Source organism: Hylobates moloch, unplaced genomic scaffold (assembly GCF_009828535.3).
Source record: "Hylobates moloch isolate HMO894 unplaced genomic scaffold, HMol_V3 SCAFFOLD_11, whole genome shotgun sequence".
NCBI classification, from domain to species: domain Eukaryota; kingdom Metazoa; phylum Chordata; class Mammalia; order Primates; family Hylobatidae; genus Hylobates; species Hylobates moloch.
Genome location: NW_026652286.1, coordinates 29,122,284 through 29,145,447, shown reverse-complemented (window position 1 = coordinate 29,145,447; position 23,164 = coordinate 29,122,284). Strand labels below are relative to the sequence as shown.

The 23,164-nt window shown below is 40.3% G+C and overlaps 1 protein-coding gene across 5 annotated transcripts in view; it reads right to left on the bottom strand.

The window, feature by feature from the left end:
- The window catches only part of UEVLD (UEV and lactate/malate dehyrogenase domains), a 68,478-nt gene continuing 45,314 nt past the window's right edge, over positions 1 to 23,164 (bottom strand). For all 5 annotated transcript variants that reach the window (XM_058446565.1, XM_058446564.1, XM_032166444.2 and 2 more), the window contains 5 exons: positions 15,445 to 15,615; positions 13,168 to 13,341; positions 4,969 to 5,032; positions 2,579 to 2,702; positions 1 to 762 (listed from right to left, as the gene is read on the bottom strand). In XM_058446565.1, the coding sequence (XP_058302548.1) occupies positions 595 to 762; positions 2,579 to 2,702; positions 4,969 to 5,032; positions 13,168 to 13,341; positions 15,445 to 15,615 (701 nt within the window). In that variant the 3' untranslated portion in view covers positions 1 to 594. The remainder of the gene's footprint in view (positions 763 to 2,578; positions 2,703 to 4,968; positions 5,033 to 13,167; positions 13,342 to 15,444; positions 15,616 to 23,164) is intronic.

The following is a 23,164-nucleotide window of genomic DNA, read 5'->3' as shown; positions in this document are numbered from 1 at the left end:
TTTTAAAAATTCACTTTCCATTTTACTATTTTAAAGTGCATGTAAAATTCTTTTCCATTTTTTGGTAGCTAATTAATTTGAAGAAGAGAAATACAATGCTTTACTATTACTACCAACAGGATTTTACACAAGAAACATTAGTAACTTAAGCTGTGGATCCTGTGAATGTACAACTGACACAGACTTTGTAAATCCATACTGGGCCTTGAACTTATATTGATTATAAAAGTCAAAGAGTAATTTTCTTTTAAAGATATATTACTTGTAAAATATTCCCAAAGTATGAATTGTGCTTTTAGTTTAGGATATATGATTTAAATTGATGCACACTGCAGATGAATGTTTACCCCTGCTGTAGATTTAAAGAACAGCACAGATATCTCAAGAACCCCAAATAAAATTAATTTTTCCCTTCCTTGTATAACTCCTTAAGGATTTACATCACAAAGCTCATCAAGAAACCCTCTACTTTAACCAAGCAGTTTGTAAGGGTAAGTAGCAGGATACAGAAATCCTCAAACCTATATATATTGGTAAAATTAAATGACTTTTCCCTTTAGGTAGAAGTCCAGCCTCTCAAATTGCACTGGAGAATCAAAGTTTTAACTGTTGTTGGAGACCGTGGATTGAGGATGCACTGCTTTGGAGTTTCTCAGTAACTGTATCTTCTTTCAGTGTGGTTTTCATAACTTTAGATACTCCATTTGTTCCAAGGATGCAAGGCAAACTTAAAAACACTTCACTATTTATATCATAATATCCCTGAAATGAGAAAAATAGGGATTTAATAGAACTAAATCACTGCAAAGAAGTTAATACAAAAATGCATACTTTCTTGCTTTCTTAACTAGGACAAAGTGATACAAGTTGGACTTAAAAAATTTTTTTGTTCATTTACTTATTTTTATTTTATTTTTAGAAGTCCAGAACTCACAATCATTCATTGATTTTATAAACTTGTTATCATTTCAGAAAATTTTTGAGAGATGGAAGCAACTTGGTCCCACTTTGCAGAGAAGTAAGCTAGCCCCCCTGCAATATGGGTAGCAGGTTGGGGGCTAAGAAAAAAGTTAAGAACGTATTTCCTGGGGAGGGGCATGGGATGGTCTCTGGGCACAGTCATGACAATAGCTTCTTTAAAAAATAAAACAACTGGTACCATAATAGTGTGTATTTGTGGGGTATATGTGATATTTCAATATATGCATATAACGTGTAATGATCAAATCAGGGTAATTGGGCTATCCATCACCTCATTTATCATTTATTTGTGTTGAAAACATTCCAAATGGTCTCTTCTGGCTATTTTGTTTTTCTTTCTTTTTTTTTTTTTTGAGATGAGCTCTCTCTATATTGCCCAAGCTGGTCTTGAACTCCTAAGCTCAAGTGATCCTCCCCCCTCAGCCTCCCAAAGTGCTGGGATTACAGGCATGAGCCACCACACCCGGCCTCTTCTAGCTGTTTTGAAATGTACAATAAATTATTAATAATCACACTCACCCTACTGTGCTGTTGAACACTAGAATTTATTCCTATTTTTGTACCCATTAACCAGCTGCTTTTCATTCTATCCCCCAACCGCAGCCTGTGGTAACCAACATTCTACTCTCTACCTCCATGAGATAAACTTTAAAAAAAAAAAAAAAAGCTCCCATGTGAATGAGAATATGTGATATTTGTCTTTCTGGCACATAAATCTGGGGTGACTTGGCTGGCTGAGATGATAAATGACAGTCAGAAGAAATTTATGGATATATAAACACTATTTGGGGGTTACATGAATAAGAATATGTGATATTTGTCTTTCTGGCACACAGATCTGGGGTGACTTGGCTGGCTGAGATGATAAATGACAGAAGAAATTTATGGATATATAAACACTATTTGGGGGTTACCAAAAATCACATGAGGGTGAGAAGGCAACCTGATAGAAGTCCACACTTTTTTTGTTTGTTTGTTTTCGAGACTGAGTCTCGCCGTGTCACCCAGGCTGGAGTTGCAGAGGTGCTCACTGCAACCTCCACCTCCCGAGTAGCTGGGATTAAGGCATACGCCATTATGCCCGGCTAATTTTTGTATTTTTAGTAGAGAGGGGTTTCACCATGTTAGCCAGGCTGGTCTCAAACTCCTAACCTCAAGTGATCCGCCCGCCTTGGCCCCCGAGTGCTGGGATTACAGGCGTGAGCCACTGCCCCCAGTCAAGATTTTATCTTTGGAGACAGAGATTCGCTGTGTTGTCCATGCTGGAGTCCAGTGACATGATCATGGTTCACTGCAGCCTTAACCTCCCAGGCTCAAGAGATTCTCCCACCTCAGCCTACTGAGTGGTTGTCACATGCCTGGCAAAGTTTTGTTTTTGTTTTTGTAAAGATGGGGTCTCACTATGTTGCCCAAGCTGGCAGACTTCTCATAGCTAAGCAGGATAGGGCTTAAACTAAACTGCCTTCTCCTACCTGTTACTCTAAAAGCTGGTGATACTGAAGACACCTGGGGTTAGAGTATGAATAATGATTTTATTAGTTTTGTATTAATAATATCTAAGTTTAAAATATAATAAGAGAATAAGAATAGCAATTACCTTTGCTAAAGTTGATACAGAATGCACTTTCTTCTTATTGTTTACAATACTGTCAACCATGTCAGCTACTGATAGTCCAACAGACCAGGATCTTTGACCTTTTACTCTTAGCAGTTCCATGGCTCTAGGTTACGAAAATACATGACCTCAGAAGATCCATTAAATATGCACATTTAGTTTTACATTCTGGTTAAGGTATTAATTAGACGTTTCTATGATAGAAACAAGAGTTATACAGCAATTGTTAGGGAAGCCTATAGATAATCGAATCTAATGTTTATTTAAACTTTTCTTAAGATGTCAGATAGGCAGTTCAAAGAAAATACAAATGGCCTAATAACATAAAAAATGTTCACTGCCATTGATATTTAACCAAATATGAATTAAAACAATAAATACCAATTTGCCTATCGATAATTGGCAAAAATTAAAAAGACTGATAACTAATTTGGAGAAACTATAAACAGGCATTCCCATAACTGCTATTGAGAATGTAAAGTGATCTAACCTTTTAAGAAGATTTGGTAACGTCTGATCTAGAAATTCCTCTTCTAGGCATTTATCTTATAGCAGTATGCTTAAGTGTGCAAAGATGTACATAATAAGTATGTCTGCAATATTTGGAAACAACTCATCAAAAGAGGACTGGTTAAATAAATCACTACCAAGCGTAGTACCATGTAGCTTTTGAGAAGTATAAGGTAGATTTACATGTACAATGTGCAAAAATGTCTGAGATTTCATCATTAAGGAAAAGAATCAAGTTGCAAGATAGTATGGATAGCATAAATCTATATTATTATACATTTGTACAAGCACTGAAAAACAATTTTTTCTTTTTAGAGATAGGGTCTCTATGTTGTCCAAGCTGGTCTCAAACTCCTGGGCTCAACTGATCCTCCATTTTAGCCTCCTGAGTAGAAAAAAAATTTTTTGGACATGTGGACACTAAATTGTTAAAAATGGTTGTCTCTGAAAAATGGAATTACCTTAGCTTTTTATTTTAATACTTTATAGGTATCTGCAGTATTTGAAGTTTTATAATAAGCATACATTCTTTTATAAATGATAAAAATATATAAACACTTAAATTTCTTCCTTTTAAAAAGTATAAATGCAGGATTGTATAATCAGATTAGAATGAATTATACCATACACTAATCTTCTCAAGAAAGAGAACACCTTTTCCAGTTGTTATATTCTAAAAGTTATAAGCTGATGGCTTTGAAAGCTAAAAACGACCACCTCTTAGACTTCAGGAAAATGTTATATGACAGTGAAACAACAAATGCCATGAGTATAAATTCTGTGTAGAGTCCTGCCTATGGGGTACAGACTGCTGGAAGGCCTCTGGATAAAAGCAAAAGATACAAGGATCTGTGTGTTACACTTTTTTTTTTGCCTGAACATATAATATGGCTTATCCATTCACATTGACTGATTTACAGTTCTATTTGTGTGTGATTGATACTCATTTTTAAGTGGTGTGGACAAATTATCTTCTACATTAAGAAAATTGTTGGCCTGGGCTGGGCGCGGTGGCTCACGCTTGTAATCCCAGCACTTTGGGAGGCCGAGGCGGGCGGATCACGAGGTCAGGAGATCGAGACCACGGTAAAACCCCATCTCTACTAAAAATACAAAAAAATTAGCCGGGCGTGGTGGCAGGCACCTGTAGTCCCAGCTACTCGGAGAGGCTGAGGCAGGAGAATGGCGTGAACCCGGGAGGCGGAGCTTGCAGTGAGCCGAGATTGCGCCACTGCACTCCAGCCTGGGCGACAGAGCGAGACTCTGTCTCAAAAACAAAAAAAAAAAAAAAAAGAAAAAAAGAAAATTGTTGGCCTGGCACAGTGGCTCACACCTGTAATCCCAGCACTTTGGGAGGCCAAGGCGGGTGGATCATGTGGTCAGGAGATCAAGACCATCCTGACCAACATGGTGAAACCCCATCTCTACTAAAATACAAAAAATTAGCTGGGCATGGTGGCGCATGCCTGTAATTCCAGCTACTTGGGACACTGAGGCAGGGGAATCGCTTGAACCCGGGAGGCGGAGGCTGCAGTAAGCCGTTATCGTGCCACTGCACTCCAGCCTGGTGACAGAGTGGGGCTCAGATGTTTAGGTATAGAAGCAGTAAATCATTGTCTACAAATAACATGTTTTACCATTTAAATGTCAACTGCGTTATCTGAAAAAGCTTGCAAAGCACTCTTAGATCTACCTTCAGATAAGAAATCAAAGAATATAAAACACTGTTCCTTTATACTTCTGGGTTTGTCCATACTAGTTTTGTTTCCAGAAGCCTGGTAAGTACATACTGTATAAATAGCTGTTAGCTATGAAGTACATGATTTTTCGTTGGATAAATGCAAATTTCCAGTCAGTGTTACCTGTTGGACAGCTGCACTTGAGAGGTATGACTCACTACTTCTTCTTGGCCACTCCATGTGAGCACTAAAATTTAGATGAAGAATTAATTATGTTTTGCCAATGACTCTCTTTGGATTAAGATGTGATAACCGATCTTTTGGAGTCAAGGGTACCTGTGCTAATATTTATATAGAAGTTTTCTCATTTCTAGCAAGTTAGATTTTTCCACTGGATAACAATGAATGTGCTATACCACTAGCCCGAGGTGAGGAAAACTGAACTACAAAAAACATGATCCCCAAAGTCTACTTGCAGTCTTCTTACCTGTTTTCTCTCATCAGTAACAGTTCTGCAAGGGCCATTTTACTATCTAAGTAGAAACCTACAAGCACTTGACATTTGTTCTGCTGAGAAATGCACTGAGACTAATTTCACCAGGTAAGGAATAATCTGGTCACCTATTTTGGGCTAGAATTTCCACAGCTGTTACAGAGGCAGAAAATCCTGTTCCTTTTTTTTTTTTCAGATGGAGTCTTGCTCTGTCGCCCAGGCTGTAGTGCAGTGGCATGATCTTGGCTCACTGCAACCTCTGCCTCCCGGGTTCAAGCAATTCTCATGCCTCAGCCTCCTGAGTAGCTGGGACTACAGGCGCATGCCACCATGCCCTGCTAATATTTGTGTGTGTGTGTTTAGTAGAGACAGGGTTTCACCATGTTGGCCAGGCTGGTCTCGAACTCCTGACCTTGTAATCCACCTGCCTCGGACTCCCAAAGTGCAGGATTACAGGCTTGAGCCACCGCACCCAGCCCCAGGGTCCTGTTTTCTAAAAGAATCTTCTGGGTTACCCATTTCCTTTCACTACATCATTTATAAAAACAATTCAAAACTTCAAAGCCGTATACACAGACTGAAAATTTCTATATATATATTTTCTTTTTGAGACGGACTCTCGCTCTGTTACCTAGCCTGGTGTGCAGTAGTGTGATCTTGGCTCACTGCAACCTCCACCTCCGGGTTCAAGCAATTCTCCTGCCTCAGCCTCCTGAGTAGCTGGGACTACAGGCACCTGCCACCACACCTGGCTAATTTTTGTATTTTTAGTAGAGATGGGATTTCGCCATGTTAGCTAGGCAGGTCTCGAACTCCTGACCTCAGGTGATTCACCCACCTTGGCCTCCCAAAGTGCTAGGATTACAGGCGTGAGCCACTGCGCCTGGCCAGACTAGAAATTTCTATCACACTTTAATATTATTATTATTGTTATTATTATTTGATACACAGTCTTACTTTGTCACCTAGGGTGGAATGCAGTGGCACACTCTCAGCTCACTACAACCTCTGCCTCCTGGGTTCAAGCAATTCTTCTACCTCAGCCTCCCAACTAGCTGGGATTACAGGTGCCTGCCACCACACCTGGCTAATTTTTGTATTTTTAGTAGAGACAGGATTTCACCATGTTGGCCAGGCTGGTCTTGAACTCCTTACCTCAGGTGATCTGCCTGCGTTGGCCTCCCAAAGTTCTGGGATTACAGGCGTAAGCCACCGAGCCCAACTGTACTTTAATATTAAATTGAAGTTGCCAGTAACATTTTGAAACCTTTCCAATGTTCAGCTGTTTCTCATCTGTGTGAAGACATTGTTTGGTACAAATCTGTGCATATTTGAGTAGGCAAAATAAAAATACTTGTGGCTATAGAATAATATGTTTAAGATACAAGAATTCTAAACTACATTCAAAATTAGACCACTTAGTCATGTGTCAGCAACAAAGGACCCCATTATGTATCCAGATGCCTCCCTTCCTCAAACTGATTATAAGCTCCCGGAGTGCAGGGACCGTGTATTCTTCTTTTGTGTTCTCTTGCACATATTCTTTTTTTTTTTTTTTTTTTTGGAGACGGAGTCTCACTGTTACCCAGGATGGATTGCGGTGGCACATCTCGGCTCACTGCAACCTCCGTCTCCCAGGTTCAAGCAATTCTATTGCCTCAGCCTTCCAAGTAGCTGGGATTACAGGTGTGCGCCTCAGACTCGAAGTAGCTGGGATCACAGGTGTGCACCCCCACGCCCGGCTAATTTTGTATTTTTAGTAGAGACGGGTTTTCACCATGTTGGGCAGGCTGGTCTCAAACTCCTGACCTCAAGTGATCTACCCGCTTTGGCCTCCCAAAGTGCTGGGATTACAGCTGTGAGCCACCATGGCTGGCACCTCTTGCACATATTCTTTACCATGGTGTTGGGTACACAGAAGAAAATACAAAACCTCTTGCATGATTCATAATTATATTTGGTAACAAAGGGGAAAACATACTTGCCACAGTTAAGTTGAAAAACAGAAAAAGAGTCAGGCGTGGTGGCTCACGCCTGTAATCCCAGCACTTTGGGAGGCTGAGGTGGGTGGATCATAAGGTCAGGAGTTTGAGACCAGCCTGGCCAACATGGGGAAACCCCATCTCTACTAAAAATACAAAAATTAGCCAGGCGTGGTGGCGCATGCCGGTAATCCCAGCTACTTGGGAGGCTGAGGCAGGAAAATTGCTTGAACCCAGGAGGCGGAGGTTGCAATGAGCTGAGATCGTGCCACTGCGCTCCAGCCTGGCAACAGAGTGAGACTCTGTCTCAAAAAAAAAAAAAAAAAGAAAAAGAAAAACAGAAAAAGTTTTAAATGTTGTTTTTGTTTGTTTGGTTTTTTTTTTTTTTTTTTTTTGAGACAGTCTCACTCTGTAGCCCAGGCTGGAGTGCAGTTGTGCAATCTCGGCTCACTGCACCACCTCCCGGGTTCAATCAATTCTCCTGCCTCAGCCTCCCGAGTAGCTGGGACTACAGGCGCCAGCCACCATGCCCGGCTAATTTGTATTTTTAGTAGAGACGGGGTTTCACCATGTTGGCCAGGCTGGTCTCGATCTCCTGACCTTGTGATCCACCCACCTCGGCCTCCCAAAGTGCTCGGATTATAGGCATGAGCCACCGCACCCAGCCAAAAGTTTTTATATAAGAAAAAAAACACAAAAGCATGAACTGTTATATGAAAAATACAAATACATGTGGACAAATTAAGGGATTTTTAAAATGTTTTACATAGGTAGAAGGGTGATAGGTGGATTACTTTCTTTAAAAATTTGTTACATTAGGCCGGATGTTTTGAAAATTGTGTTTTGGCATGAATGTTTTACTTAGAAGGGTAATAGGTGGATTACTTTCTTTAAAAATTTGTTACATTATTTGTATGAACTTACTTAACTTGGCAAATTAAGGAAGGCTTCCTGGGAGAGGTGGCACTCAAGCCCAATCCTAAAGGGTAAGCAGGAGTTAGCCAAGTGAATGAGTTCAGGGAAAGGAAGCAGCAGTTGCTAAGGTAAGGAGGCATGAGAGTGCATAAACTGTTCAGTAAACTGCAAGTCAACCATCTGACTAGCATAGAATGCCTGGGAGAATGGGAGACGATGAAGCAGGAAATAGATCTAAAGGTCTTGTATGTCACGTGATTCCTCCCTAGGCTGTAGCTGTCACTTGTCTCTGAAATACTTGAAGAGGATATTTTATTTACACAACTGTTACTCTTATATCTGTTTCCAAATCCTAATGTTGCTTTACTTCAAAGAGTACTTTTACATGTCTTTTTGCCAATTTTCTATTCATCACCATCTTGCCAATCACTGTAATAATAGCTACCATTTGCTGAGTGTTTGCTGTGTGCCAGATACTGTACTAAATGCTCTAGATACATTATCTTAAGTGACAGCAAGGAAGAGCACAGCTTCAGAGTCAGATCAGGGTTCAAATCTCAGTTCTGCCCTTCACAGATATGTAACCTTGGGCAAATTACTTATCTCATTGAGCCTTAAGTTTCCTCATGTATAAATCTGGAAAACCACCACCTCCTTCACAGAGTGTTTATAAAATTTAAATGAGATATGCAAAATATTTAATACACATAGTAGGCACAATAAAAATAATTATAATTGCAGTTACTGTGATGGTATCACTTATGCAAAAGTCTAAACAGTTGGTGTCTATACATGAAACCAGCAGAGGGAGCTTCTAATCCATTTCTGACACCAGGACCAAGGTAAATATACCTATCCATGGATATAACTAGCTCTTCAAGAAGAGTAGAAGACTGAATAAAAAGTGATCAGATGGTACTTCTAGAAGGCAGACAGGGAGACAGACGGGAGAACTACATAGTTAACTTCAGTATTGGTAATGTTCTTGATTGAGTATGGATTCATACGTGCTCAGTTATATTTTAACATTGGCATGTGTGTCAAATATTACATAATACTATATTTATGCGATCTCAATTTGCATGCACCTACATTTCTCTATTTCTAGTTCCAATTTGAGACCTCAAGACAGAATTACCACATCTCTTCCCTGTGGTTTTATCCTACTTCCCTTGGACCTCTCAGAGTACAGCCTTCCAGTCATTTCCAGTATTAGACTCAAAGTTTCCTAAAGACAGGGTCAGGTTCTTACACATCTATATAGTTCTAACAGCAGTCAACACAGTGTTTATTGAGCAAAGCAGGTGGTCAATAAATGTTTCTGAAAATAAATTCCTACATTTGGGATAAAAGGTCATTTAATCAAATACAAACTGCTTTTTGGTAGGTTTTAAATTGTTCCTCTTTGAAGAGCTCACAATTAACTTCTATTAGATTGTTTTTTTCCTTCACCCAGATATACTAAGTTAGGGTAAGTGGTATATTTATCACGTCACATCAGCCTGTATTTTCTCTTTATGAGACTTAAGAAATTAATACAACCATATTTCAAACATTCTTACTCATTCAATATTTATTGTATATCAACTATTCCTCGAAACTTGTAAATTAGAGAGACTGGTTAACTAAATTATGGTATATCCAGTAGTTTAAAAGAATGAATGAGCTCTATGTTACTGTGCAATCATTCCACAATCATTGGTAAGTAAAAGGGTGAGGTGGAGAATGATGTTTGATGTCTATTTCACATGTGTGCTTGTCTATACACAGAATATTTCTGGAAGATTATAAAAGAGACTGATAACTGTGATTGTGCCTAGGAAGAAAGATTGAGTGTCTGGTATCTAAGGGAGACTTTTCACTGCATATCTTTTTGTACTTAATTTTCCAGTGTAATGTACTACATTTTCAACTAAAATAACTTAATAATTTGCACTTTAAATAAGCAGAAGGTCACACACAAAAATCAGATAAGAACAAGCAGCAGGACAACAGAAGTAACATGATGAGACAAGATGTGGTTTATTACCTTATAGATTGAAATAGCTTTAGCTTAAAGGAGTGAAGAAATCACTGTGAAGTGATGTGATCAGGAAAAAATCTTTATCATGTAAGGGATGCTTGACTTAGACCTTGAAAGATGTCAATAAGATGGCCGAGAAGGCGAAGGGATTACAAGGGAGGTAAACAAAGTGGGTAAATGTCCCTGTGGCAAAGCTGTGGGGTGGGCCTGGGAGACACAAGACCTGGGTGCTAGTCCTTTGACCCTAAAAGCTGTAGGCTTCCAGGCAGGTCACTTACAATGCCTGCATTCACTGGCTCCCTAAAACAAAATATAATAGATGGTCCCTTCCAGCTCTCTAGTAACATGGCTATCTCCCTAACTATAATTGGGAAGAAAGATTAGGGTTATATTTTGGGGGTCCCTGAGTGCCAAGCAATGCAATTTAATGGTTTGGTCAGAGGAAGCCTCTGAAAGTTTTTGAAAATAATAACATGTTTTAGGAAGATTGAATTAATATGTGGGAGCACACAATAAACACTCTGTAAGTTTTGACTAATATTATTATTAATTTCACATCATTTACAGGGTAGACTAGAGCCGAAGAGGCAAACTAACCATGAGGTGTGCAATAACCAGGCAAGCAAGAAATAACATGGACCAGAGGGTTTGGTCTATGTTGGGTTTTGAGTTCGAATGAGCAATGTATTTCAAATGTATTCAAGTAATGAATGAATGGAGACATTCATTACTTGAATACATTTGCTCCAAATTATTGTTTGCTACCCTTTTCCAGGGTCCTGTTGATTAGTGTGTAGTGTCAGGGAGCATTTGGAGCCTCAAAAGTATTTTTGCTCAGTCACGCTGTCAGGTTTTTTAAGGGTTTATTCTATAGCCTGACTCATTCTAGCACTGAGCCTTCTAGTAGCCAGTGCAGATTTTTACAGATTTAAAATACTGTTATATTTTATTAAAATGCTTTTCTTAAAAATTATATAAATACTACATATTTTCACTACACAGAAAACTACAAATTTTTAAAAGTTACCTCTAACCTAGATATCATCAATGTTAATATTTTATTTTAATGGCATCAAAGTATAGATGACACTTTAAATTCCAAGGAAATAGTTTTGAGAGGGTGATTTACTTTGTGGAAATATGGTTTGACATCTATTTAACTTTTTAATGTGCATGGTCTTTCTCTAACTCTTCAATTAAATTATTACCTCCTCACAGGCAGAGAGGTTATTTTCTTTTCTTTTTTTTTTTTTTTTTTTTGAGACGAAGTCTCACTGTCGCCCAGGCTGGAGTGCAGTGGTGTGATCTCGGCTCACCGCAGCCTCCGCCTCCTGGGTTCAAGCAGTTCTCTTGCCTCAGCCTCCTGAGTAGCTGGGACTACAGGCACGCGCTGCCGTGCCTAGCTAATTTTTGTATTTTTAGTAGAGATGGGGTTTCACCATGTTGGCTAGGATGGTCTCGATCTCCTGAGCTTGAGATCCATCCGCCTCGGCCTCCCAAAGCGCTGGGACTACAGGCATGAGCCACCACACCCAGCCCAGAGAGCTTATTTTCTATATCATGCTCTACCTTGCAGCACTTACATGCTGAGTGAAGTTAATAGTAAGTACTTCAAATGATGAAGTAATGACTAATTTCCCCCAGATCACTTTCCAACTCCTCGATCGGGTATTCACAGATCTTCAAAATGTAATTTCTATTAGATTTATCTCATTGAAACCTTCTGCAACAACTAGTCCACATTTTTTATCCCATGAACATGCCATACTTAACTTTGTGCTTTTGCCTAATTCTGATTTCCCATTCCTGGAGTGTTTTTCCTACTCTTCACTATCTATTAAAATCCTATTCATTCGTCCAAACTCCAGTTCAAACTCCAGATGACCTTTATAGAATTTTCTCTAGTCATTTCAGCCCATGTTAAATGCTCACTCATAAGTATCTAAGCACTGTAAGTGTATAGTACTCACTTTGGCACTTACTCTAATAGTATACTATATCTTTATTTTACTCATATACTTAAATGAACAAAATCAGGGTGAACAGCACTTAAATCACTGACCAACCTGGCTTTATAGCAAGAGAGAAACAATAAAGGAGTAAGGGAAGAGATTCTCAAGTCAAATAGGGAAAGCATTCTTTTGAAATAGGAAAAGCAGCTTTCCAGTACAGGAAACTGAATGCCTTTTGTGGGAAAGAGCAAGTGGTTGGAGAAAAAGGCCATAGGGATAAACAATGAGTGAAAACTCTGTTTAAAAAGAAGCAGACAGAAGGCATGTATCTAGGGAGAAGGTCTGAACTTGGGAAAGGTAAGCAAGGTTGAAGGGTGGGAAGAGTAAAGGAAAGAGTTCTATATATGCTTTAAGGTTTATTTAAATGTTTCTTTCTGGAAAATTAAACTTTTAAATTAATCCTGAACTCTGAAATTCAATTAAAAAATATAAAATCCTACTAAGCGGTCTTGTCTAACCTTAAAGTTACAGAAAAGTAATTACAATGAGAATGACACATATGAGGAATTTATTCACAATATAGGGCCTGTTATACAGAAGGCACACTCAAATGTGGAACAAAGCCAATTAAGCCAATTCTGGAGTCCTCAGATATATGTGAATGCCATGACCACTGGCAATTTTGGTTGTAACTAATAATAATGTACTTCCTTTTTTAGCAATGGGGTCTCACCCTGTCACCCAAGCTTGAATTGCAGTGGTGCAATCATGGCTCACTGCAGCCTTGACCTCCTGGGCTCAAGTGATCCTCCCACTCAGTCTCCCGAGTAACTGGGACTACAGGCATGCACTACCATGCCTGGCTAATTTTTTATATCTTTTTGTAGAGATGGGGTCTTGCTATGTTGCCCAGGCTGGTCTTGAAGTCCTGGCTTCAAGCAATCCTGCCTTGGCCTTCCAAAGTGTTGGAATTACAGGCGTGAGCCATCACACCCAGCGTAAAAATGTACTTCTTACCTTTGTCTTCTCCTTGCTCGCCAATAACCCATACTTCTTTGCCTGAAGTCTGTGCCTTCAAAACATTTGTAATAATATACTGTAATCTCTGTGAATCCAGATTACATCCAATTCCAATCACTCGATTTGCAGGAAATGTACTCAGTTTCCATGTTACATAGGTCATGATTTCCACTAAATATTGCATACAAGGTAAAAAAATTGCATATAAGGTAAAAGTTAAAAAATACATACTTCTAGCCTAGCTCACAAATATTTATTATTTTAATAAGTATATTAGGTCCTCAATGCACTGAGGCATTATACGTATGTGTGTGTGTATATATATATATACACACACACACATACATACATTATGTGTGTATATATATACACACACATACATCATATGTATGTATATATATAAAATACACATACATTATATGTATGTGTGTGTATATATATCTACACATTATATATAATGTATGTATGTGTGTGTGTATATATATATATATTTTTTTGAGATGGAGTGTCGCTCTATCGCCCAGGCTGGAGTGCAGTGGCACGATCTCGGCTCACTGCAACCTCTGCCTCCCGGGTTTCAGCGATTCTCCTGCCTCAGCCTCCCGCGTAGCTGGGACTATAGGCACCTGCCACCATGCCCAGTTAATTTTTGTATTTTTGGTAGAGACGGGGTTTCACCATGTTGGCCAGGAGGGTCTCGATCTCTTGACCTCATGATCCACTTGCCTCGGCCTCCCAAAGTGCTAGGATTACAGGCGTGAGCCACCGTGCCTGGCCCATAACATATTTTTAATGTACATTAGAAACACTAACGGCGTTTCAACAAGATTACATTTTACTGTGTTTTTTGTTTGTTTGGTTTGTTTTTTGAGATGGAGTCTTGCTCTGTCCCCCAGGCTGGAGTGCAGTGGCACAATCTGGGCTCACTGCAACCTCTGCCTCCCAGGTTCAAGGGATTCTCCTACCTCAGTCTCCCTAGTAGCTGGGATTACAGGTGTGCACCACCACACTCGGCTACTTTTTGTATTTTTAATAGAGACAGGGTTTCACCATGTTGGCCAGGCTGGTCTCAAACTCCTGACCTCAGGTGATTCACCTGCCTCGGCCTCCCAAAGTGCTGTGATTACAGGTGTGAGCCACCGTGCCCGGCCAAATTTTATTGTTAAATATAAATTGTCAGGGGTAGAAAATAGATAATTCCTAGAACAGTTAAGTGAGGATAAAAACTGGTACAAAAAACTAAAAAATAATTTCTTCTTATTGATCGAGTTTTCTTTTACATCTTAAACTGAATTTCTATCTTTAAAATACTGATTCATATGCCACCATGATTCAGTGTAGCATTATGAATGAAAACACAACTACTTTTTTCTTACATTCCAAAAGGATGTCGAGAATTAAAGAGATCAATGTCCCTCAACAAATTACTACAAAAAAAACAAGTGAAATGCATACAATACCCCTACACTGGGAACATTTAAAAAAAATCTGTTCACCAATTTGAGTCCAGTACAAACTAACTCTTTGAAAATATTTCTATTTTTGAGTATGACAGTTCCAAAACAACCTGCAAAATACAAAATGTTAAAAATGCACACTGGCATGCTAACATTTTTGATACTTCAGAATTAACAAAATATCATGCATATAAGTCATTGCATTTTTCTCTTGGGAGTTTAAACATCTCACTGAGGAAGGTATGGCTTAGAACCTAAAACATAATATCATATTTCATTAAAAAATTGTACACTGGAACCTTCTAGATAATGTTAGTCATAACAAGTAACTGGTTGCCAGAATATTACACTGTTTATTATACAGGCAATTTTGCTGAATATTCTAGCCATCTCTTTATAATTTAAAGGGTTTTTTTGTTTTGTTTTTGATTTTGTTTTTGTTTTTTTTTTTTTGAGACAGAGTCTCACTCTGTCGGCCAGACTGGGGTTCAGTGACGCCATCTTGGCCTCACTGCAACCACCACCTCTGGGGTTCAAGCAATTCTCCTGCCTCAGCCTTCCAAGTAGCCGGGATTACAGGTGCCTGCCACCATGCCTGGCTAACTTTTGTATTTCTGGTAGAGACGGGGTTTCACCATGTTGGTCATGATTGTCTGGAACTCCTGACCTCAGGTGATCCGTCCACCTCAGACTCCCAGTGTTGGGATTACCAGTGTGAGCCACTGTGCCCGGCCCTAAAGTTTTATGGTTTTTATCAGTAATGGCAATTCTACTGAGGTACTGGACCATCAACTTAATTTAAAATAAAGCATTTTACCTGGTTGAGATGCAACAAGCAGGACACTGTGTTGACTATAATGTCCCAGAGCTGGGACAAGGGCTCTGAACATATCCACATTGCTCTGTACCACATCAAGGTATGACTGAGAACTACCCAAAGAGTTGACTGTGAAGATCACCACCTTGGAATGAGCAGAGGCAGACAAATCTAGTAAATGAAAAGAAACAGTCTGAGCTGAAGATACAGGCTTTAATCAATTTCTAGTTCACTATTAAAAGGTTGTTCTTTTCAACAAATAAGAGAGCTTTTAGGCACGCCTCCCCATAAATCAACCCCAGATCCACAAAAGCATACAAAATGCGGAGGTTTGCCTCCAAAATGAGGATTAAGAGTAAGTGTTGGCTGGGTGTGGTGGCTCATGCCTGTAATCCCAGCACTTTGGGAGGCTGAGGTTGGTGGATCACTTGAGGCCAGGAGTTCAAGACCAGCCTGCCCAACATGGTGAAACCCTGTCTCTACTAAAAATATAAAAATTAGCCAGGCATGGTGATGTGTGACTGTAGTCTCAGCTACTCAGGAGGCTGAGGCATAGATTCAGTTGAACCCAGGAGGCAGAGGTTCAGTGAGCTGAGATCTCGCCATTGCACTCCAGAGTCTCGTGACAGAGTGAGACTCTGTCTCAATAAAAAAAGAGTAAGAGTGTATCCCCAGGGGGGAAGATAGCAATAGTAATAATCAAAATACATTATGGGATCTAAAACCTACAAACAAGAACTGAGTTTTTTATATGTTACAATTTTTAAAGGAAAATAAATATTATGCTATAGGCAAAATGAACCTACCATCAATTACACCATTGATTCCTAAACTGTGAGCTTAGGCACCCTAAAGTTCCTTGAAAGAAACTCAGAGGCCATCAGGGAGGAGTGGAAAAAATAGGAAGAAGGCTGGTAAGCATAGCTCCAGGCCACTTACTTTGGCCTATCCAAGCAGAGTAGTAGTGCTTTTTAAAAATCTGTTTTACTTATTAAGGATTCTACTCTAAAGAGTGGTTCAAAAATCTCTAAATTAAATATCTTGGCTTTTTTTTTAAATAAAGAGACAAGGTCTCACTATATTGCCCAGGCTGGACTCAAACTCCTGGGCTCAAGTACTCCTCCTGCTTCCGCCTCCTGAGAAGCTGAGACTTTACCACATCTGCCTCTTGGATCATTTTAAACTGACTTTTCTTATAGGAAGCCCAGCTGTCCTTGTGTAACTACTTCTTTCCATGGGAACTACAGGTAATCAACTGTTACGACTTAGGAAAAGCTAGTCTATGGAGTTCACTCTGACTCCAGAGCACCTCTGACCCTGCAGCACATGTTATGCTGTTACAACTATATTACTCTCCATTGCACAGTGTGTTTTACACTAAGTACATGCCCAAACCGTGGCCAGATGTTACCAACATCAGAAATAAGAGAACCATAATAAAGTAATTAGAATGGCATCAGTCCAGTCAACATTTACAAATGAATATTAGCCTCCCAGGCTAATAAACCAGGGAGACAGTAGACTCCATGGTTTATATTCTTAATTAAGCCTCTAAGGACATCTTTCTTTTTTTTTTGAAATGGAGTTTCGCTCTTGTTGCCCCAGGCTGAAGTCCAATGGTGCGATCTCGGCTCATCACAACCTCTGCCTCCTGGGTTCAAGTGATTCTCCTGCCTCAGCCTCCCAAGTAGCTGGGATTACAGGCATATGCCACCACACCCAGCTAATTTTGTATTTTTAGTAGAGACAGGGTTTCTCCATGTTGGTGAGGTTGGTCTCGAACTCCCAACCTCAGGTGATCCACCCACCTCGGCCTCCCAAAGTGCTGGGATTATAGGCGTGAGCCACCGCACCTGGCTAAGGCCATCTTTCTAAACAAGTTTCAGAAGGAAACACTTGTGCAATGTGTCCACTGGGAGATGCATTATCTAATTTTACTTCCTATTCTGATACAGTTGTAGTGATGGTAGATCTAAACACTTAAGTCCTAGATTTTAATTATGGTTCTTCATGAGTCCTCTTAAGTAATTCCTATGTTGTAGGGTTCACAGTGGATACCTGGTGATGAGTCAAAACCTCAAGAATTAGAGGACATTAGAACTGGAAGGGATATACTTAACAATTCCATATGTGTCAAACACTGTTCTAACAGTTCTCCATATATTTATTTGCTTAATCTAATCAACAATACACAATGGAGTATTTTACAGATGAGAAATCTGAGGCACAGAGAAGTTAAATAACCTGCTCAAAGCCATAGAGTTCAAGTGTAGAGCCAGAGGTTAAGCCCATGCAGTCTGACTTCAAAGTGCTATTAAACACTATGCTACATTTAGAAACTTAGTCCTACACCCTCATAAGGATGAGGAAACTGTTATGTGGAGAGGTTAGGTGGTCTGTCCATATTATGAAATATCAGTGGACAGTTCAATTTATAACTCTATAATCTGGCCCCAGGCTATTGTGATTATTTCTTTTCTTTGCTCCTTTAGCTTCCTCATCTTCAAGGTTGACTTAGGAGTAAACAGTAGTGGCTGCCTAATATGATTTCTTTTCTTTTTTTTTTTTGAGACAGGGTCTCACTCTGTTGCCCAGGCTGGAGTGCAGTGGTATGCAATCTCAGCTCACTGCAACCTCCGCCTCCTGGTTTCAAGTGATTCTCCTGCCTCAGCCTCCCTAGTAGCTGGGATTACAGGCGCCCGCCACTGAGCCTGGCTAATTTTTGTATTTTTAGTAAAGACGGAGTTTCACCATGTTGGTCAGGCTGGTCTCGAACTCCTGACCTCAGGTGATCTGCCTGCCTCGGCCTCCCAAAGTGCTGGAATTACAGGCATGAGCCACTGTGCCCAGCCCCTAATATGATTTCAAAAGTACAAGAAAGGTTTCCTACTTCCAAAGATTTTCCCATCAAGCTCTCAGGCCTTTCAATCAATTGCTCTGAGTTTATTTTTTATTTATTTATTTAATTTTTTTTGAGATGGAGTTTTGTTCTTGTCGCCCAGGCTGTAGTGCAATGGTGCCATCTTGGCCCACTGCAACCTCTGCCTCCCGGATTCAAGTGATTCTCCTGCCTCAGCCTCCCGAGTAGCTGGGATTATAGGTGCCCACCACCATGCCCAGCTAATTTTTGGATTTTTAGTAGAGATGGGGTTTCACCACGTTGGCCAGGCTGGTCTTGAACTCCTGACCTCAGGTGATCCACCTGCCTCAGCCTCCCAAAGTGCTGGGATTACAGGCATGAGCCACTGTGCCCGGCCTCCTTTGAGTTTAAAAGCCAGTATTTCTTATATTTTAAAGTTTTCTTTTAGACATGGGATCTTGCTATGTTGCCCAGGCTGGATTCAAATCCCTGGGCTCAAACAATCCTCCAGCCTCAGCCTGCCAAGTAGGAGGTACTATAGGTGTATGCCACAGCACCCAGCTCAGTATTTCTTTAAATTCTCCTACATAAACTTGTGATGCAGGCTGAATTTGTCTATATTCATTCCCTAGAATATTTACCTAATTTTCCTGATACTGGCTTTTGCTCAAATTCTCACTGCACTCACCACATGTTTGACAAACATCTGCTTAACTGTCTACATCAAACATATTACAAGCTCTGGGGGAACAGGGATTATTTGTTTCTTACTCATCTTTCCACCTCCAAGATCTAGTCGCATAGCAATTGGAACATTTCCCCCAGCTTTCTGCCAGTCCAAATCTCTCCAATCCCAGAAGAACCAGCAACTATCTCAATCCTAATCAGCTGAAAGCAATCTCTGTCTCCACCCAACTTCGAGTCCTCACTGTCTGGACCACTCTCTTGGCATTAATCACATAGTGCCTCCTCACTCTCTTGTCATGAATGACTGTTTACATATTGCATGTGTCTTTTTATCTAAACTTTAAGCTGCTTCTGACCAAATAGAGTCTTCCATTTCTATCAATCTCTTGCAGCAGTTCTTAAATGCTAGGCTAGGTGCCTAAGCCTAACCTGGGAAGCTTAATAAAAATGCAGATTAGCCCATGTTCTGAAGATTTTACTTAAATATATAAGGGGAAATAGCTTCCAGAATGCAAATCCCCAGATGATTCTGATGCACAGCCAGGTTTAGTTAGCATTGCTCCACAGGCAACTAAGTTCCTTGTACCTGGCACTCAAAATCTTTGACTCTTCAAGTCTTCCCTTACAAGTTGATGATTTAATAAGGGAAGAAGATTATACAGTTATAAAGAGAATTAGAAAGAACTTTAAGCATGATTATTAAAGCTATAAATTACAAGGTTAAGGATCAGGATAGGCCGGGTGCAGTGGCTCACGCATGTAATCCCAGCACTTTGGGAGGTTGAGGTGGGCGGATCACAAGGTCAGGAGTTCAAGATCAGCCTGGCTAAGATGGTGAAACCCTGTCTCTACTAAAAAATAAAAGAAATTAGCCGGGCGTGGTGACACGTGCCTGTAATCCCAGCTACTCAGGAAGCTGAAGCAAGAGAATTGCTTGAACCTGGGAGGCGGAGGTTGTAGTGAGCTGAGATCGTACCACTGTACCCCAGCCTGGGCGACCGAGCGAGACTCTATCACAAAAAAAAAAAAAAAAAAAGAGGATCAGGATAAAAGTTCATTCGATAATAATGAATTCAACAAACCCCTACTAAGGTCCTGTTATGTCACAGGTAATGTGTTAGGCCCTAAGAACACAAAAGTGAACATGATATTGTCCCTACTCTATATATCACACAATGGAGTACAAGGGTTAGTAAGGAGAGCTTCAGAATGAGACTGCCTGGTTCAAATATGAGTTGTCCCACTTAGACATTAGCATAATGGTAAGTTTCCTCCTATGCCAAGAACTCAGTCAGCATCTGTGTTACCAGGACATAAGCCTCTCACCTCTTTCCCATTTCTATAGGTAGCTCAGAAAAAACTATATCCTTCCTGCTAAGCCAAGGTCTACAACCTAAACCAAAGGCTGGTCACAGTTATACTAAGGGATGATCAAATCAAGTATGTCAAAAGACCCAGTAAATAATATTTCATGCTTTAATATACTACTGTTCTCGGATTATGAGGCCAATGTTATGATGAATGAAATATGAACTCATTTTAAAACACTGCTGATTATTTAAAATACTGAAAGACCAGGTAACTCTGTATCAAATAATGATGCGTAAATACTGTGGAGACCTACTGAAATATTCTAGCTACTCTATCAGTCTGAATATACTGAAGACACTACACATATTTTCACTTATCTGGTATATCATTAAGCCATTCTTACAGTACTAAAAATTATTGAATATACTCTTTTCAAATTATTTTTTAATATGACCCAAAATTTTAGAAATGTGTGTTCTCTCGTACTAATGATAATGACCCTTAATCTAGAAAACTGTGCTAAGATGATAGCTATTAAAAATCTTCCTGAAGGCTGGGTGCGGTGGCTCACGCCTATAATCCCAGCACTTTGGGAGGCCAAGGCAGGTGGATCACTTGAGGTCAGGAGTTCAAGACCAGCCTGGCCAACATGGTGAAACCCCATCTCTACTAAAAATACAAAAATTAGGCCGGGTGTGGTGGCTCACACCTGTCATCCCAGCACTTTGGGAGGCCAAGGCAGGTGGATCACTTGAGGCCAGAAGTTTTGACACCAGCCTGGACAACATGGTGAAACCCCGTCTCTACCAAAAATTCAAAAATTAGCCAGGTGTGGTGGTGTGCACCTGTAATCCCAGCTACTCAGGAGTCCGAGGCAGGAGAATCACTTGAACCCAGGAGGTGGAGGTGGCAGTGAGCCGAGGTGGCACCACTGCACTCCAGCCTGAGCAACAGAGCAAGACTGTCTCAAAAAATAAAAATAAAAATAAAAAAGTTAGGCTGGGCAGGGTGGCTCACGCCTGTAATCACAGCACTTTGGGAGGCTGAGGAGGGCGGATCACCTGAGGTCGGGAGTTCAAGACCAGCCTGACCAACATGGTGAAACCCTGTCTCTACTAAAAATACAAAATTAGCCAGGTGTGGTGGCGCACACCTGTAACCCCAGCTATTTGGAAGGCTGGGGCAAGAGAATCGCTTGAACCCAGGAGGTGAAGTTTGCAGAGAGCCAAGATTGCACCACTGCACTCCAGCCTGAACGAGTAAGACTTGGTCTCAAAAAGGAAAAAAAAAAAATTAGGCTGAGCGCAGTAGCTCACACCTGTAATCCCAGCACTTTGGGAGGCCAAGGCGGGTGGATCACAAGGTCAGCAGATCGAGACCATCCTGGCTAACATGGTGAAACCCCGTCTCTACTAAAAATACAAAAAGTTAGCCAGGCATGGTGGCATGTGCCTATAGTCCCAGCGTCCCAGCTACTCGGGAGGCTGAGGCAGGAGAATCACTTGAACCCAGGAGACAGAGGTTGCAGTGAGCCGAGATAGCGCCATTGCACTGCAGCCTGGGTGACAAAGTGAGGTTCCGTCTCAAAAAAAAAAAAAAAAATTAGCTGGGCATGCTGGCGTGCTCCCGTAATCCCAGTTACTTGGGAAGCTGAGGCAGGAGAATAGCCTGAACCCAGGAAGCGGAGGTTGCAGTGGGCCAAGATTGTGCCACTGCACTCCAGCCTGTGCATCAGAGCAAGACTGTGTCTCAAAAAAAAAAAAAGAAAAGAAAAAAGAAAATACAGTCATTCATATGATGGAATATTATGTAGAACCTTTTCAAAGAAATAAGAGTTACTTAGAGCTATATGTACTGTTAATAAACATCTTCAAAAGTGTAGAATTAATTCCTTAATAAGTTAAAGATCAAATTACCATATAATCCAGCAATTTCACTTTTGGATATATATCCAAAAGAACCAAAAAGAGGTATTAAAAAAACTGGTACATGAATGTTCACAGTAGCACTAGTTACAATAGTGAAAAAGTGCAACCCGATGTCCATTAACTGATAAATGGATAAATAAAATGTGCTATATCCATACCAAGAAACATTAGCCACAAAAATGAATGATGCACTGACACGTGCCACAATATGGATGTACCTTGAAAACATTATGCAAAGTGACACAAGTCACATACTGTATGATTCCATTTATATAAAATAGCTAGTAGGGGAAAATCCACAGAACAGACAGATTAGTAGTTGCCAGAACCTGGGAGAAGGGAAAATGGAGAGTAACTGCTCAATGTGTACAGAGCTTCTTTTGGGGTGGTGAAAATGCTGGAAATTAGTGGTGATAGTTGCACAACATTGTGAATGAGTACCTAAAGTCACCAATGGTAAATTTTATGTTATGTGTATTTGAGCACAATAAAAAGATAAAAGGATTTAAATATATATACTATTATATGCAAAAAACAAGTGCAAAATCAATTCCCTCGGTCTGACTCCTGAAGTAACTACTCTTAATAGTTTCTTTTTTTTTTTTTTTTTTTTTTTTTTTTTGAGATGGAGTTTCACTCTTGTTGCCCCCCAGGATGGAGTGCAATGGCACGATCTCGGCTCACTGCAACCTCTTCCTCCAAGGTTCAAGCAGTTCTCCCACCTCAGCCTCCTGAGTAGCCGGGATTATAGGCATGCACCACCACATCTGGCTAATTTTTGTATTTTTAGTAGAGATGGGGTTTCTCCATGTTGGTCAGGCTGGTCTTGAACTCCCGACCTCAGGTGATCCTCCCGCCTCGGCCTCCCAAAGTGCTGGGATTACAGGCGTGAGCCACTGTGCCTGGCCGTTCTTTTTTTTTCTTTTTTTTTGAG